The sequence below is a fragment of the Anthonomus grandis genome, chromosome 12 (genome assembly GCF_022605725.1).
Source record: "Anthonomus grandis grandis chromosome 12, icAntGran1.3, whole genome shotgun sequence".
Taxonomy (NCBI): Eukaryota; Metazoa; Arthropoda; class Insecta; order Coleoptera; family Curculionidae; genus Anthonomus; species Anthonomus grandis.
Window position 1 is genome coordinate 3,968,988 of NC_065557.1, and position 19,112 is coordinate 3,988,099.

A 19,112-nucleotide genomic window follows, 5' to 3' on the forward strand; every position below is an offset into this window, starting at 1 on the left:
AAAAATAAATGCACGAAGAAAAGTTGAAATTTTCGAACTTTCCTGGTCCATTCGCCAATATTTTAAACTTTTTCTGGAAAAAGTCTTATAATTAAAAACACAATTTTTCATAGAAGAGGGGAAAATTTCTTTTAATGCTGGAAATGTTTAAGAAATTCTATTTAAATAACAAGACAATAGTTTTCTCTCATTTATATAGCATAAAAAAATCTTGAAAAAAAATTCTATCTTTTACATTAAAAAAAAAGAAATCATGGAAAATCATGGAAATTTTCGTAAGAATCCCTTTGAATGAAATTGAGAAACTTGAGCAAATAAAAAAAATATTTTCTCATATTTTCCATTTTCTTTAGAAAGAGAAAAAATTATAGAAAATGAAAGTAATTTTAATAAGAACCTAAGAAATTAAAAAAATTATTCGCATTATTAGGAAATGATTTTTCCTATTAATCCGCTTTTTTTTACATTAAAAAAAAAACGGAAAAATTGGCGGTTATCCAAGAACTTCTCCAATTTTTTATTATTGAATTGGCAAAATAGGTTATTCACAGCATCCTTCAAAATCAAACATCATTATTACACAATATTATCTAAAAAGGTCAATATTTCTGAAATTTTTGCTTGGATCAATTTTGGCCTGAAAGAATATCTCTAGAGAACATTTTTCTTAACATTAAGCTTTTTAGTTCACAAAAATAGTCTTATTAGTTTTTATTATATTTACCTTCAAAAAGTATGGTCACTTTAAAAAACATACCTAGAGAACTCTTAGAGAGAGTCAAAGTAACATAATTTCCTTTAATAAACTCGCAGATTACCTTTAAGTGCTTAGAGAGGCCTTAAGAATACTTAGAAGATACTTCCAAGCAATCGAATACCTGGAATAGACTCTTCAATAACCTTTAAATGCTTGGAAGAGGCTTAAGAGTAACTAGAAAACAGTCAAATTAACTTAAATTCTTTGAATATATTGTTAGATTATCTTTAATGCCTAAAGAATACTTATACATGACATACCTGGAATAGATTCTTCAATATTCTTTAAAAGCCTTGAAGAATTATCGTGCGCAAAATCTACATTGGCCGGATGTATATAGACAAACATAGAGTTTATATTAAAATTTATTTAATATAAGAGAAACGTAGATAGAAGAGGGTAAGATCGGGAAAAAGAATAGAAAAAGGGAAAATGTCTTCTAATATTTAAAAAATTCAATTTTTTATAAAACAGTGGGAAATTGTGAAATTTTCTATTGTAAATAAAAACGGAAAAGTGGCATCAAAATCAAAAAAAAATCTCATTTATATAGCGTCAATTTAAAGCAATGTCTTGTTGGTGGTTTTAAAAATCTGGAAGGAATAACAACAAATAAAATTATCTGGCAACTATAAAAAATTACTTCTGGAAAAAATTAATAAAAGAAACTATCTGTGATATAAGAAAATGTAGAATTATTTGACTTTCTTGGAAGAGAAAAGGTGCCTAAAATAAGAACTTAGTTTTACTGCCTGGGAAACATCATAAAATGACTCAAAAGCCTGAAATATTTTTTTCTAAATACTCTTGAGTGACTGAAAGAATACCGTAACAATTTTTAGACTATCTAACCGAGTGACAAACAGAAATTGGAATAATAAGAAATTATTTAAATTTTCTGGAAAGTGCCTTGAAAAAAAGAAGAAGATGGCCTGAAACTTCTGGAAAAATTGGGAAATTAATTACTTTACTTGATTGGAAAAAATAAAAATGATACCAAACACCTGGAAGATAAGAAAAATTAGAATGAGGCACTTGAAAGAAGCGCCTGAGATAAATACAAATTATAAACCTTACCAGAGTGGGTAGGTGCATGTGTCGAATAAATAAAAAAAAAAATCGATATTTTCAAAACAAAAAAATTTTTTTAAATTCTTGTACAAATTTGGAAAAACGCTGAAATAGGTGTCCAACGAAATTGTCCTTGGAATATGTGTACAAATTTTCAAAACGATATCTGGTCAATTTTTTGAGTTATGAACTTTGTATTGAATAAATAGAAAAAAAAATCAATATTTTGGAAAAAAAAATTTTTCTCAAATTCTTGTACAAATTTGGGAAAACGCTGAAATAGGTGTCCAATGAAATTGTCCTTGGAAAATGTGTACAAATTTTCAAAATGATATCTAGTCAATCTTTTGAGTTATGAACTTTGTGTCGAATAAATAGAAAAAATATTGATATTTACGAAAAAATGTTTTTTCTCAAATTCTTGTACAAATTTGGAAAAACGCTGAAATAGGTGTCCTTGGATATGTGTACGAATTTTCAAAATGATATCCGGTCAATTTTTTGAGTTATGAACTTTTTGTCGAATAAATAAAAAAAAAAATCGATATTATCTAAAAAAAATTTTTCTCAAATTTTTGTACAAATTTTGAAAAACGCTGAAATAGGTGTCCAATGAAATTGTCTTTATAAAATTTTCAAAACGATATCTAGTCAATCTTTTGAGTTATGAACTTTGTGTCGAATTAACAGAAAAAAAATTGATATTTACGAAAAAATGTTTTTTCTCAAATTCTTAAATAAATTTGGAAAAACGCTGAAATAGGTATCCAATGAAATTGTCCTTGGAATATGTGTACAAATTTTCAAAACGATATCTGGTCAATTTTTTGAGTTATGAACTTTGTGTCGAATAAATAGAAAAAAAAATCGATATTTTCGAAAAAAAAATTTTCTCAAATTCTTGTACAAATTTGGAAAACCGCTGAAATAGGTGTCCAACGAAATTGTCCTTGAAATATGTGTACAAATTTTCAAAACGATATCTGGTCAATTTTTTGAGTTATAAACTTTGTGTCGAATAAATAGAAAAAAAATCGATATTTTCGAAAAAAAAAAATTTTCTCAAATTTTTGTACAAATTTGGAAAAACGCTGAAATAGGTGTCGAATGAAATTGTCCTTGGAATATGTGTACAAATTTTTAAAATGATATCTGGTCAATTTTTGAGTTATGAACTTTGTGTCGAATAAATAGAAAAAAAAATCGATATTTTCAAAAAAAAATCAAGGAAAAACGCTGAAATAGGTGTCACCAGAGAATTTAGTGGAATTAGGAAATAATTTTTATTTTTAATTTAAGGCATTTAATTCTCAATAATTTCCTTAAATTAAAATTTAAAAAATTCCTGAAAACAACTGTCTATTTTACATGGATACTCGAAAAACCGTTAAGAAATTGAAGAATTTTCATAAGAACATATTGCAATTAAAACATGGGAAATTCAAACGAGGAAAAACTACTTATAAAGAAATTGTAGAATTTTTATAGAATAAAAAGAATCAAATGAAAAAGGTGAAAAAAAATTCCTTCTTATACAGTATATAAAAAACACTTATAAGCTGAAATAAGTGGACATTAGACTCACCTAAGTAAAACTATGACTCAAACGAAGTCTCTGATACCACACTAATTTTCCAAAAGCAGATTAATCAATAATGAAAGTTTTAGAGCACTAATTTGGGACCGCCCCTATAATAACCCTAATTAGAGATTTATTTGATTTAGCTTTCAGCTGTAGTCTCACCACCCGCCCTTAAATTTTCATAAATATTTGATGGGGTTTAATAAGCGTGGCGCGTCTATTTCCAGACGATGGGGTGCTCAAATATGAAAAAAATTGCTAATTGAGTATTTTTGATGTATATTAAAGTTTTAGAGTGGCTCTTATGGTCCTATAAAATTTTTATTAATACTTTATTAAGGGTTTTCTAAAAGAAAAAGGTTCTTAGATAAATTTTGCTGCAAAAAATTGATTGGGATTGAAATTCGAGTGAGGAAATAGTGACTTATGTAAAAATGCAAATTTGAATTTTAGCTTTTATGCAGTGGAATAGAATGGTGAAAAAATGTGGCATTTTTTACCAAAAACAATCGTAAATGTCGTTATTTTTTTGTTTTTAACCTACGCTGACTGGAAAGGTTTTCGCAGGAAAAATATTTTTTTTTAAATAAGCAAAAAAAAATAATTTTCGTCAGAAATTCTGAATAGGGAGGAGTAAAATGCGGTAATATTAAAAAAAAAATCCAAGTTTTGGACTTCTTTTCAAATTTGCCTTGTTGAATTTTTCTTTTAGTTTCCTATTGTAAATGAAATTTTAAAAATCTTTACGATTTTTCTTTTTTTAGTTCTTAATTGTAAAGTTCTAGTTCTGAAAATTTCGAATTTTACATTTTCTGGCCGATTTTACTCTAAAACCAAAAAAAATTTTATTTCTGCCTCCGTAACCAGCTGTTATTTATGTATAGTATTTTGGAAAACAACAATTTTTGAAAACGATTTCTTACTGATCAATTGTGTGGGGTGGGTGGGGGAAGGGGTAAGTGCAGGGTTATTCAAAAACGGATTTTTTGCAGCTTTTCTCTTTTTATACAGATATTTAACGAAATTTTATAAATTTTTCCAGGCACTTGAAGGCATTGCTTTAAATTGACGCTATATAAATGATAACTTTTTTTTTTGATTTTTACAACTTTTTCGTTTTTATTTACAACAAAAATTTTCACGATTTTTAGCAATTTCCCACTGTTTTATAAAAAACGGAATTTTTAAATATTAGAAGACATTCATTTTCTCTATTTCTATTTTTTTTCACAATCAGTGACAATCACAATTTTTCACTTTACATCATTTAGGTTCTTATTAAAATTACTTTCATTTTCTTTAATTTTTTGTTTTTCTATAGAAAATAGAAAATACGCGAAAAAAATTTTTTTATTCGCTCAAGTTTTTCAGTTTCATTCAAAGGGATTTTCATAAAAAATTCCCTGATTTTCTATGGTTTCTTGTTTTTTAATGCAAAAGATAGAAATTTTAAAGATTTTTAATATTATTTTTTTTATGCTATATAAATGAGAGAAAAACTATTCCCTTGTTATTTAAACAGAATTTTTTAAACATTTCTAGGATTAAAATAAATTTTTCGCTCTTCTATATGAAATAGAGCGTTTAATTATAAGACTAAGTTTAAAATATTGGCGAATGCACCAGGAAAGCTTGAAAATTTCAACTTTACTTCATGACTTTATTTCTAATGAATTAACTATTCCTAGTGTGCCTAGAATCATCATGGTTCACTTAGAATTTAATACAATAATGGTGAAAGAACAGGGAACATCGAGGAGAACGACCTAATGAGATATTTTTATAGAGTCAGTGCAGGAGTGCCTGGAAGAATTTCACCATTTGCCTTAAAATTTTGAAAAAAAATATTTGGACTACTTACTCCAGAGGTGCCTGGAATACCTGGAAGGACCACGAAAAAAAAAGTACTTTTCCACAAATTTCAAAGCCCTGGCACCCTAACACGTAATTTTTTTTAAAATAATTGGTAAATGCTCCAGAAAAGTTTTCTATTTATTCCAGGAGTGTCTGGAAGAATTTCAAAATTCGACCAATTCCTAGAAAATTTATAGTAATAATACTAAGCTTATTTAAAAATAAACAACCACAAATTAATAACCCTAAAAAATATATTCATTTGTATACATAAATATCAAAAAAAGAAAAAAAAAATACAAACAGCAAACAAGTTAATTGGATAATCTTAAAAACGCTCCTACAGCACCATACAAATAAATCACAAGATTATGAAATTCTGTTATCGTTATAAAACCTTACATAATCCCTTATTGGTTTGGCCGAAAAGGATCTTTATAATAAAATTGAGAATATTGAAAATTCGGACAGTGAATTTATAGGCATTCCATCAGATATCGACTCGGATAATGATAGTTGTGATGGAAATGAGGTAGACGAGCCAGAAATCACAAATAATTTATCAGAACCGGATAATATGGTAATATCATCATCTGATGAAGAACCGGAGGAATGGGACGCCGAAGACCTTATTCCACTGAGCTAATTAAAAACATTATTCAAAATACAGTGGAGCAAGAATAATAAAACGGTTCCACCTGTCCAATTTATGGAATATTTAGGATATATCATTATCTATATTATAGAGGTATATAAGAGTATATTCTCATTTGCCTCGATATAGTAAAAGCTTTTAGTATTCCTTAAATTCAATTGTGGTATACAAATATTTAATTTTTCTAGCAATTCAAAACAGTCAATATCCCCTTGCAGACACAACTGAAGCTTTGTTTCTTCTAAATTCAAGATATACCACGAAGAATCGAGTGAATAGAAGATTATATAAAAATATGGAGGGTAAAAACCATCAAGTTGAAAGGACAGATACATAAGGAACTTTCGTTGAATTTTTTTTCACTGAATTTCATAGTAAGGACTCCATATAAGAGAAGCATACATTGCTGGTTAAAATTAATTATATTGTTTTATTTGTATGCCTTTAATATTTAAGATTCCCACTCCTAAAGAAATATGCCGAAAATATGAATTAAAAATCAATAGGGGTGGAAATCGTGGATAACTCATGCTATTAACATAAATCAGCGCGGCAAAAAACCTCCCCCATTGATAAACTACGGCAATACATCACAAAATAAATTCACTAAAGACAAACCGGACCGTAAATCTCAATATACCGGTATAAAGGGTCATCCCTAGACGTCTTAAGGGCAGTATTAGCGCTCCCCAAAGGACCTTAATCCCTTATATCACCGATGCAGCAGTATCATCCGCACCGGGATTTTTTTTTTCCTATTTTTTTTTTACGGGAATGGTTTAATCTTAAATGGGGTGACGGTATATTTTTATGCTTAAATAGGGAGGGTTTTCGTCAATAAAAGATAATGGGCCGAGAGTGGGGTGCTCTTTTAATAGCGACGACTAATCTTAAGCTTTCCCTCTGAAAAATTGCCACGTCAGAGTATACAAATTATACGTCGTTCTTAAGGTGCCGTGAAAAACGTGGTGTTTTTTTTTTGTTCGCTTTTCGAGGGTTTCCTTTTTTAAATCTGGACGCGGGATAAATTACCCTAATTGTCTAATAATGGGTTTTTAATTTTTCTTTATGGGGTGTCGTTTATTGGACGGATTTTTTTTTGTGTGTTCGAATTTACAATATTGCATATTAATCAAAAATAAGTCAATGGAGACTTTGAAATATTTAGATGTGTGTTCTATATTTATTTTTTTTTAATTCAAAAAATGTACATAAGTCTATAATTTTTTATGACTTCTGTATAAATATTTTTTGTCTTTTATTAATCATTAAATTCTCCCATTTATCTTTCAAGATTGTGCATGAAATTTCCTATATATAGCGTTAACGTCATTTTTGATTTCTTCCAGGCATTTGAAGAAATTTTTAATTTTATTCCAGACATTCCACGAATTTTCCTATGCCGTCCAGGTACATATATTTTCACGTCTTTCGTACTCTTTTTTCAATGACTTTCATCGATTTAATGTAATTCTTTTAATCTTTTCCAGACATCTGGAAACTAAAGTAATAAATTACATAAAAATGTCATTTTCAATTTTTTTCCAAACATTAAACGTCATTTTTGATTTTTTTTAGGCATTTGAAGTAATTTTTAGTTTTATTCCAGGAATTTGACACAATTTTTTGCAAAAATCGTTTTTCATATTTTCCAGGCTTTTAAAGTTGTTTTTTCAATATTATCCATGTATTTTCCAATACTTTGATCGCTGTGAGGCATCTGAAATCAATAAATTGACCAACTTTCTCACTTGATATTTAACCACAGACCTGGAAAGTGTCACTCGTGACTTTCGATGACCGCTTATTACCAATTGTTAGGAAATTTCGTGTTATTAGATATTTTGAATTAGGTGAATGTTATGGGAGAAACTCATGCACTATGGTGGTTTTTTTTCTAGTTGGATTTTTTTTTTAACTTTAAATAATTACAACTTGAAAATGGGTTAACGTGGATGAATTGGCATGAATTTAAGGAAAAGTTATGCTAAAAAAACAGAGTTTCCAGAAGATATTTAATGATAAAAATGGTTCACAGAGAATATGAGTACCAATTTTCAAAATTGTATTTAGTCAATTTTTTGAGTTATGGACAATTTGTCAAATTTCTAGAAAAAAAATTTTTTTTTGCACAAATATATTTTTATCAAAATTTTATACAAATTTTGAAAAACCCTAAAATAGGTGTCCAACCAAATTGTCCAAAGAATATGTATACAAATTTTCAAAATTGTATCTAGTCAATTTTTTGAGTTATGGACATTTAGTCAAATTAAATAAAAAAAAAATTTTTAAAATATTTTTCTCTCAAAATCTTGTATAAATGTTGAAAAATGCTGAAATAGGTGTCTAACCAAATTCCTAAGAGAATATGTGTACACATTTTCAAAATTGCATCTGGTAAATTTTTTGAGTTATAGACATTTTGTTAAATTTTTTAGAAAAAAAAACATTTTTTTCCACAAATTTATTTTTTTTTAAATTGCCAACATAGGTATCCAACTAAATTGTCCAAAGAATATGTGTACAAATTTTCAAATTTGTACCTAGTTAGATTTTTGAGCTACGGACATTTAGTCAAATTTAAAAAAAAAAAACAATTTTTTAAAAAAATATTTTTTTTCTCAAAATTTTGTATAAATGTTAAAAAACCCTAAAATAGGTGTCCAACCAAATTGCCCAGAGAATATGTGTACAAATTTTCAAATTTGTACCTAGTTAGATTTTTGAGCTACGGACATTTAGTCAAATTTAAAAAAAAAAAACATTTTTTTAAAAAAACATTTTTTTTCTCAAAATTTTGTACAAATGTTAAAAAACCCTGAAATAGGTGTCCAACCAAATTGCCCAGAGAATATGTGTACAAATTTTCAAAATTGTATCTAGTCAATTTTTTGAATTATGAACATTTAGCCAAATTTTTATAAAAAAAAATATAATTTAAAAAAAAAATTTTCCTCAAAATCTTGTATAAATTTTGAAAAACGCTGAAACAGGTATTCAACAGAATCGCCCAAGGAATATGTGTCAACGTTTTCAAAATTGCATCTAGTCAATATTTTGAGTCATGGACATCTTGTCAAATTTTTTAGGAAAAAAACAAATTTTTTCAATAAATATTTTTTTTCTTAAAATCTTGTATACATGTTAAAAAACGCTGAAATAGGTATCCAACCAAATTACCTAAAGAATATGCGACCAAATTTTGAAAATTGTATTTAGTCAATTTTTTGAGTTATGGACATTTTGTCAAATTTTTTAGGAAAAACAAAAAAAAAAATTTTTTTTTGTAAATATATTTTTTTTTTAAATTTTGTACAAATTTTGAAAATTTATGACATAGGTATCTAACTAAATTCTCCAAAGTATATATGTAGAAATTTTTAATTTTGTATCTGGTTAGATTTTTGTGTTATGGACATTCTGTCAAATTAAAAAAAAAAAACAATTTAAAAAAAAGAAAAAATTTTTTCTCAAAATCTTGTGCAAATTTTAAAAAACGGTGAAATACGTGTTTAATCAAATTATCTAGAGAATATGTGCACAAAATTTCAAATTTGTATCTAGTTAGATTTTTGACTTTTGGCCGAATATTTAGAAAAAAAAAATTAATTTTTATATAAGATTTAATTTATTTTTTTTTTAAATTTTATATAAACTTTTAAAAAACCCTAAACTAGGTGTTTCACCAAATTATCCAAATAATAGATGTACAAACTTTCGAAATTGTATCTGGTATTTTTTTTTTTTTTTGATTTATGGACCTTTTGTCAAATTTTTAGAGAAAAAAACAATTTTTTTCAAAATAATTTTTTTTCTTAAAGTCTTGTGTATATTTTGAAAAACGCTTAAACAAGTATCAAACCAAATTTCTCAAAGATTTTGTGTACAAATTTTCAAATTTTTATCTTGTTAGATTTTTGAGTTATGGACATTTTGTCAAAATTTTAGAAAAAAAAATCAATTTTTTTTAAAGAAAATTTTTTTTCCCAGAATCTTTTGAAAAACGCTGAAAAAGGTGTCCAAGCAAATTATCTAAAGAATATATATATGTGTATAAATTTTTTTAAATTGTACAGAGTCAATTTTTTCTGAATTATGCACAATTGTCGAATTTTTAGAAAAAAAAATATAATTTTTTTTTTAAATTTTAATAAAATTTTTACGATTTTTAAAAAACGCTAAGATGGTGGTTAAAACGCTAAAGGTATCCAACCAATGTGTCAACAGAATACGCATACAAATTTTTAAAATTGTATCATATAATTTTTTTTTAGTTTTGGACATTTTGTCGAATTCATTAATACAAAAAAAAAAATACAAAAATATAAAAATTCCAAAATCTTGCTCAAATATTTAAAAATGCTAGAACATGTGTAAAACCGAATTGTTCAAAGAATATGTGTACGAATTTTTAGATTTGAGTCTATTTATATTTTCGAGTTATGGAAAAAAAACAAGTTTTTCCAAAACAATTTTTTTTGTTAATTTTCCATAAATATTGTATACAGGTGTCTAACAAAGCTGTTTTAGATCCAAAAATTAAAAAAATTAAAATTACCTAACGTCCAAGGCAACAATACAATTAAAACTTTCCCTTCCATAGATTACGTTTAACTGTAAAGACCTTAAAAAATATTGACGCAATTAATTTAGATTGACAGATGACAGCTACAAGGTTTTACATTTCTGCTAGTTAAGAGTGGAAATTAAGATAATAGATTTGACAAGACATCTGTCAAGTGATTACTGACAGTCAAGTGGGACAAATTATGACATTCTCTATAGAGGTAAACGAGGAGTAGTGATATATTTTTCTCTAGTACCCTAAGCAGGCAAAATGTTGGATATTATTTCCTTTACCATTTGCTTTAGTCTCAACATTAAAAAAATATTTAAGTTGAAATAGCTCTGCTACTTTAAGGACTTAATTCCCTACATTCTAATTTTCTTATATCTATATCTCAAAAGGTATTCAACCCTAAAACCCCACTTCTATCATCCTTTTTTTCAGAGACATAAAAAAGCAATAAAACCAACCCCATCAATGTACCCCGGTCATTAATTCCACATTGCACTTATATTCTCGTTTGTTTGGTAAAAAGCATGTGGCAAGACACACCAGAACAAGGGGAGGAAAAATGAAAAATAAAAAAAAAAAGAGGAAAAGTCATTAATAACTCATTTGACGAAAAAAAATTACCGACCTCCTCTATCTGCCAGATCTAATTACAAACCAAACACAAACGTTATTAATGGGAAAAAGACACGAAACGGCACGGAGGCAAACAGAAAAAGTATCTCCGTCAGTTTGTACGAATGTATACAGAAATGAGCAAATAATTTCGGATAGAAGGGTGTTTTTTTATTGACTATTTAATAACGTTATTTAGAAAAGGGTTGGGTTTATTTGAATAAAATCTGTATTAGAACGAGAAGGATTAAAATTTACCCTTTTTTCCCTATGAACTCGATGCAGTTTACCGAAGAAAGGCACAAAAATAACCTAAAACTGCGCATAACTTAAACGTCTATGATACCCATTTTGGCCAATATATAAAGGTTAGGAAATGCAGAAAAATAAGCAAATAATTTAAGTAAAAAGGGTGTTCTTTCACAATTTACTGGGGCACTTAAATAAGGTATTTCTTTAAAAAATATTACCTCAGATTTGAATAAACCCCGTGCTAGAGCAAAAGGATTTATTTTCATGTTTTCGGAGTACGCTCAGGACATATCTCTACCATAAAAATTTATGAGGGTGCATTTTAACCTAGTGCAGTTTACGAGTGCTTAGGAGTGGTGTTCTGAGTGGGGGAATTTTCCCGGATAGGAAGGCTTTTTTGCGCCCCTTCCCTTCTTCGTTCTAGTTTATTTTTGAAATTTATTAAATAAATAGAAGCATTTCAGATATACATGTTTTCCAAAATGAAAATTACTTTGTGGAGCTAAAAATGGTAGGAATAACTTTTTTTGTCCAGGCAACTGTTCACAAGATATGGAGTATTGAAGTTGAAAAATAATAAGAGCTTCTTGTGTTTTTTTGTAAATATCTTATAAATGGTACAATCTACGATTAAAAGTGCTAAGGCTAAGTTATAGTCAAGAGGATTCTTTATCAACAAAATAAGATCAGTATTTTTGTCGAAGCAACTGTTCATGAGATATGGACTGTCAAAGTTGAAAATTATTTTTTTGCTATGCAATAATGTAACATGTGTTTTTTTGTGAATATCTTGAAAATTGTAAAATTTACAATAAATATTGTCTAAATTAAAATATATTTAAAATATCATTAAAAATAATAAGAATAACTATTTTTGTCCGAGTAACTGTTTCCAACGTATGACTCAATTTCTCACTTTTTCTCAGGCATTTGAAATAATTTTTTATTTATTTTTGACGCTTAAAGTCATTAGATTCCTCAGGTTTCCAGGCATATAAAGTCACTTTCTCTTAATTCTAAGCATTTGAAGCAACTGTAAAATTCTTGTCAGTGTTAGCTGTCATGTATGTCAAACATTGTAACTGTCATTTGTAGTAATTTATTTTCCACAAATTTAAAATTATTTATTTCTTTTTAACAAATTTGATAAAAAAAAAGAATCTTTGAGAAGTTCTATGAGTAATATCGAACCTGTCAGGTATCGCTCCTATCATAGTTGTCATTTTTCTTGCCATAGATGTCAAACCTTGTAACTGTCACCTAAATCAGTCACTAGTAAATGTAAAGTAATTTATTTTCTACAGTTTAATTTAAATTAAAATTGATAAAGACATTTTTTTTTGCATTTTTTGACAAGTTCCATAACTCCTGTCAAACCTGTCAGGTGTCATACGTATCGCTCTTGTTATATCTGTCATCTTTCTTGGTATGACAAACCTTAGGCTTTATCTGTCATCTGTCTACTTAAATCAGTTACGTCACTTTTTCTAAGGTCACTTATTAAATAAAAGTAATTAATTTTGTCACTAATCAGATAATTTAAAATTACTCTTTTTTACTTGTTGGCGTATTATTTCTGAATTTATTTTTACTATCCCTATTATATTGTACGTTTCCACAATATTGCATTTAATAAATTCTAAACCTTTTAACAAATCTGTTTTAGCCTTAATAATTTCATACCTAGGTTAAGTGAATTCTTGTTGTTAATCTATCAAGTGTCGTATCTGTCATTTCTCTTGTCACAGATGTCAAATTTTGTAAATGATATGTGTCAAAGTCTTACAGGTATGACTGTCATCCCTCTTGTAACAGATGTCAAGACTTGTAACTGTCATCTGTCAAACTAAATAACCTAAGTCATTTTTACTAAGGTCACTTACTAATTTAAGATAATTGATTTTTCATGGATTTCCTTTTTATCTATTTTTTTTAAATTAAATTTCGTTATAAAGAGTCTTGTTAAAACTGTCAAGTGTCACAAACATAATTCCTGTCATATCATTTTACTTGGTACTCTAAACTGTCAAATATGTTTAATCTTGTAACTATCATCTGTCAACCTAAATCAGTTACTTTACTTTTTTAAGGTCACTTGTTAGTTAAAAGTAATGTATTTTATGCACTTACATTTATTATTTTAATTAAATTTGCTAAAAAAGAGCTTTGTCACTCAACTGTCAAACCTTGTAACTGTCAACCAATCTATGGTGTAATTATTTCTAAGGTCACTTGAAAATTAACAGTGATTTATTTTTCGCGGATTTGTTTCTTAGGTTAAACCCATAATTACTGTCAAACTTATCAGGTGTCATATACGTAATACACGTACATCTGTCAATTTAAACTAATTACGTAATATTTTTTAAGGTCACGTTTTTATAAACGGTAATTTATATCCCACGGATTTATTTTCAATTAAATTAAATTATTTTTTTTTCGGTATTTTTGGCTGGATCTATAAGACTTGTCAAATCAAATCAGATCAAATCAGATGTCACATACCTTACCCCTGTCATATCTGTCATTTTGCTATCAATTGTCAACAATGTCATACATCAATAAAATTTCCAATAATGAGCTGTCAACTTGCGTCAGTTACGTCACGTTTTCCAAGGTCATTTATTAATTAAAGGTAATTTATTTGTTTTATAATTAAATTTGAATTTTAAAAAAATTTCTTGTACTATCAAATGTATAATTCTTGTGATTGCCAGCTCAATTATGTTAAACCTTGTAACTGTCATTTGTCAACCTAAATCAATTACATCACTTTTTCTTTACTTTAATAATTAAAAGTAATTTATTTTCGACGGATATCAAATATTTTTTGTTTTAATTTATTTTGGTTAATAAGAAAAGGTTTTTTGCACTCCTTGATAAGTCTTGTCAAACCTGTCAGATGTCATAAGTATCCTTTCAGTCATATCTTATTGTCACAGATGGTAAACTTTATAACTGTCATCTGTCAACTATTTTATGACGTCACTTTTTCTAAGGTTACTTGTTAAATAAAAGTAATTCATTTCCCATGTATCTGTTTTTTTTGCATTTTTTTATTGTACCCTGAACTACTGTCAAACCTATAAGAGGGATATGATATTCTTATCACATCTGTTATGTCACTTGATACCTTTAGATGTCAAAAACCTGAAAATGTCTCATTACGTAATATTTTCTAAGGTCACTTGTCAGCTAAAGGTAATTTAGTTTTCATTACAAATTATTTCAATAAAATTTGGTGATAAAATGTCATGTCAAAGCTGTCAAATGTGGTATACTTAATTAATGTCATTTTACTTAGCACTTTCAGCTGTTAAAAATGTCAAACCTTGGAATTATCATGTACAGCCAACCTGAATTAGTTACGTCATATTCTTAATTAAAATTAAATATTTTTCCATGAATTTGATTCTCAATGAAATTTATTTAAAAAAATTAAATACTTTCCGATAAGTGCCTGTCAGCTGTCACATAAATTCTGTTCACAAGGTCAATTCTGTCAGGTGTCATATACATTATTTTTATTACATCTGTCATCTCACTTTGCTATTAGGAGCCTGGAAATGACGTCTGTCATTTTAAATTAATAACGCAATATTTTCTAAGGTCAGCCGTCAATTAAAAGTGATTTATTTTCTGCATTTGATTTTAGTAACTTTGTTTTTCAACTAAATTTGATACAATAGAGTCTTGCCAAAGCTCTCAGGTATATTTATGACATATTCTCAATTAAAATCAATTCACTTTCCTCGAATAATTTCACGGTACTATAAGCTCAGAATGTCAAATCTGTCAGCTATCACATACGTCATATCATTGTAGGGTTACTCATGTGGAAAGATGACAGCTGTCAAAAAAATGGCTTTGAGTTGACAAGTATGACAGTCTAATAATTATGTTGACTCTTATTGATAGTTGACGCTTATTAGTATTATTTACAAGCAACGAATACTAAATGAAAATAACACCGTTTTATTGGTAATTATTAGAAATCAGTGAAATATTAGAAATTAGCTTACAGATAACCATTATCACACTTTGTCTTTACTGTTGATAGCTGACAGCTACGACCTAATTTTTAAATTGATTTTTAATAAAAAAATTGAACAACCTTATGTCACCTGATTCCCTCATGCCATCAGATTTCAAATTAAACATAAACACCGATAATAAAAACAACCCTTACCGCATTAACTGCTGTCATATCCTTTGACGTGGGTTCGGATTTCGCTAAACCGTCTCCCTGCAACAAAAAAATCCTTATTTATTTATTTTTTACCCTCCCGGGGTTCCCGTAAAACGTTTTATTAACTTCAACCCTTACGTCATTGACGAATAAAGAAAAAAGGGAGGAAAACCCTGCCGATTTCGAAACGTCGTCGTCGTCGTCGTCGCAAAATCCCATTTCTAAGAGATTATTAACAGAGATCGGGCATGATGTCCCTCATAGTAGGGCTAATCCTCACTAAAAGGATCCAATTTTAAACAAGTGGTTTTAGCGACAGCCAGCACAGGGCTTTACAGATACCCTGCAAAGGATTTCGCTGACAATTTTGTGTTAAAATGTATTAGGCTAGCGTTCGGGACTCGTAATTCTAGTTTGGGTTTTAATATGTTTGATGAATTTAGGAGGGTTTTTGCTTTCTGGGGAAGGTGAGGACAAATAGTCCATAAGCAAATTAATTTTTGTAAAAATTTATATTCTAGACACATTTTTTAAGTAGCTGAAGGTTTTTGGATTATTTTTAAAAGTTCCACTGGAATATCATCTGGGCCGGTTACTTTATTAGATTTTGCAGAGTATATGCCATATAGCTACCAATATTCAATAACCTCATGTTCGTCAATGATTAGTTTACCTATATTATTAACCAGAATAAAAGTAGTTTTTTTTTGTGAACATATCGAGTTTTCTTTTTAAGTTCTTCTCAGTTCTTTGCTTCTTAAGTTATTGCTTAAAGTAGTTTCCAATACGTTCATGTTGAGTTAATTTATTTTTCGATTTAAGCCTGATGTGACTCTGTTATCCGGAATATTTGATTGACTGTAGAAGTAGCCGATCTGGTTTTTGATCAAGTCTGTTGATTGATAAATTCAGGAGATATCCTGAACTCTTCAAAGTAAATAACTTTCGTTTATTTAGCCTCTGACCATTATTATAATTAATACAGAAAACAATACTTTCTTTTAAGGAGTTACTAAATTAAACTGAACCTTTTTACAATCATCCAAAGAGGAAACAGGATCAAATATTTTAAAATCATTAGCAAATATGCGACATGACGAGTAAGTTAATTAATAAAAAATATAAATAGAAGAGGTTACTCCTCAGATATTTCATAAAGATAAAGATTGTTTCGTCTTAACCCTATGATGTCTATCTGTAAAGAGAAAAATGTTAAAGGACAGCAGCAAGAAACTGCGATAAATTCTTTAACCACAAAGTTCAAAACTGAACGAGTCAAAGTTTTTCCCCATTGAACCCGAAAATCCCGCATTCTATATAAATATATTTTTTAATAATTCTATTTTTCTGTATAAACGTTAAATTTTTAATTATTTAGTTTTTTTCAGCTAATAAGAACAGAAATTTGACATGACCAAGATTCCTCAAATATGAAACTTTTGCTAAATTTATTTACCGCCTGAAAAAACCCCTTGTCCCAGAAATTCAGGCCTGATGATCCCTTAAAAGACGAAACACGTTATTTCTTAATAATAATTAATAAAATATTAATGATAATAATTCAAAGAATTTCACCAGCAATATGATTTATCAGAAGAAAATGTTCACATACGAATGCATGGTCTTAAAATCCAGGCCTGATGATGCCTTTAAAGAATGAAACGCGTGATCTAGTATAAATTATTCGTAAACTTTTTTAATTTTTTGTTCTTTTTGGGTCAAGAAACTCGATTTTTAGTTGGTTTTTTTGTATTTTGTTAATATTTTATGAGAAATTTGACATTTTTGCATTGTTGCAAATTAGAAAAAAAAAACTAAATATTTAATTATTTGTTTGGTCCTAAAAGCAGATTTTTCAAATTCTTTACAGCAAAATTTTGCATTTTTTAATAAAAAAAATTAGAAATCAAATTTATATTAAAAATAAGGCTAATATATTGTACTTTTTTGATTGAATTGAATTAATTGTTATAATTGTATTAATTTGTTTTTTTTCTACTTCTATTTTTTATGAATTAAATTTAGGGAAGTGTCATGTTATTAGTTATTGTTGTTAGCCTCTTCTGCCTTGTAGACACTGACAAAGAATTAAATTTAAACTGTAAATAAGGAAAGCGAAATTTACAAAAAAAAATTAAAGTAACCAAAACTGCTGGAATAAAAATAATACGTACAAGAAAATAAAAAATATATAAGTGTAATATTTTAATAAAAAGAGACAATATTAGAGTAAAATATACTAAGAAAAAAATATTTTTTCATAAAGGGCTGCTGTGACGAAACATTTAAAATTTAATAAAAAAATAATTAAAAATCGTATAAATTAGGAAATTTTGAAAATAGAAAAGAAAAAAAATTAAGAGATCATAGAGGTACCACAGATATTTCATAAGATAAAGAATATTTTTTTATCTTAACTTGTGACTCTATTGAATGCCTTTGCACAGTTATTTATTACTTCTGCTCTATAGAAGAATGCTCAGAATACCATGCAAAGCTTACACCACAAACATGCGAAACGGATAGGTATGTAGGGGAACACGGGGCACGTTGAAACACGGGGCACCTTGAAACATTGTTCTCATTTTAAATTTTCGCGGCTAAATAAAAATAAAAAATTTTTATTTACTTTTATGTATTTTTCTTTTTCTAATCCTTTTGTATTTTTTTATTTTGGCATAAAATAAACAATATGGACGTTTGGGGTTCAATGAAACATTACTCGACGGGGCTCTTTGAAACGTTTCAAGGTGCCCCATAACATTTAAATCGTGTAATTATTTTTCTTTTTCTACGAATATTTTTCTATTTTATTCCAGTATGGTTCGAAATCGTCAAAGAAAAACCAATAAAGGTTCGTTTCTTGAGAATGACATGAAAGCTGCAGTCGAGCTAGTTTGTCAAGGTCACTCCATCAGACGGGCAGCAGAACTAAAAAACGTTAACTTCGTAACATTATCCAGGTATGTGAAAAAGAAAAAAAACAATGAGAGTGATACAAATTTAAAGTTTGTTCCGAACTACAATGTTAGACAAGTGTTTAATGTGGAACAAGAAAATAAACTAAAGGAATATTTGCTAATGTGTTCCAAAATATTTTATGGTCTCCCAGTAACTGAATGCAAGAAGGTGGCTTATGAAATGGCTGTGATAAATAAAATAAAACATCCAAAATCATGGGACGTTAACAAATCAGCAGGACAAGATTGGTTTTATGGGTTTTTAAAAAGAAATCCATCGCTTAGTCAACGAACGCCTGAGGGATGTAGCTTGTCCCGGGCTACATCTTTCACAAAAGCAAATGTAGATGCATTTTTTGATAATTTGCTAAAGGTTTACGCAAATCCTCACTTTGCAGATGGAACACGAGTATTTAATCTGGATGAAACAGGTACATGCACAGTTCAAAAACCCCAAAAAATAATTGCCGAAAAAGGATCCAAGCAAGTTAGTAAGTGCACTAGTGCTGAAAAGGGTACTAACGTCACAACCTGTTGTTTCATCTCAGCAAGTGGAAACTTTATTCCCCCCGTTATGATATTTCCTCGCGTACACTTT

At 28.2% G+C, this 19,112-nt stretch overlaps 1 protein-coding gene across 6 annotated transcripts in view; it reads right to left on the reverse strand.

Moving 5' to 3' along the window:
* LOC126743390 (uncharacterized) overlaps positions 1–19,112 on the reverse strand; it is a 444,135-nt gene that overhangs the window by 278,748 nt on the left and 146,275 nt on the right. For all 6 annotated transcript variants that reach the window (XR_007662855.1, XM_050450462.1, XM_050450459.1 and 3 more), the window contains one exon: positions 15,555–15,611. Coding sequence is in view for 5 of the 6 variants with exons in the window: in XM_050450459.1 (XP_050306416.1) it covers positions 15,555–15,611 (57 nt within the window). In the remaining variant the exon portion in view is untranslated. The remainder of the gene's footprint in view (positions 1–15,554; positions 15,612–19,112) is intronic.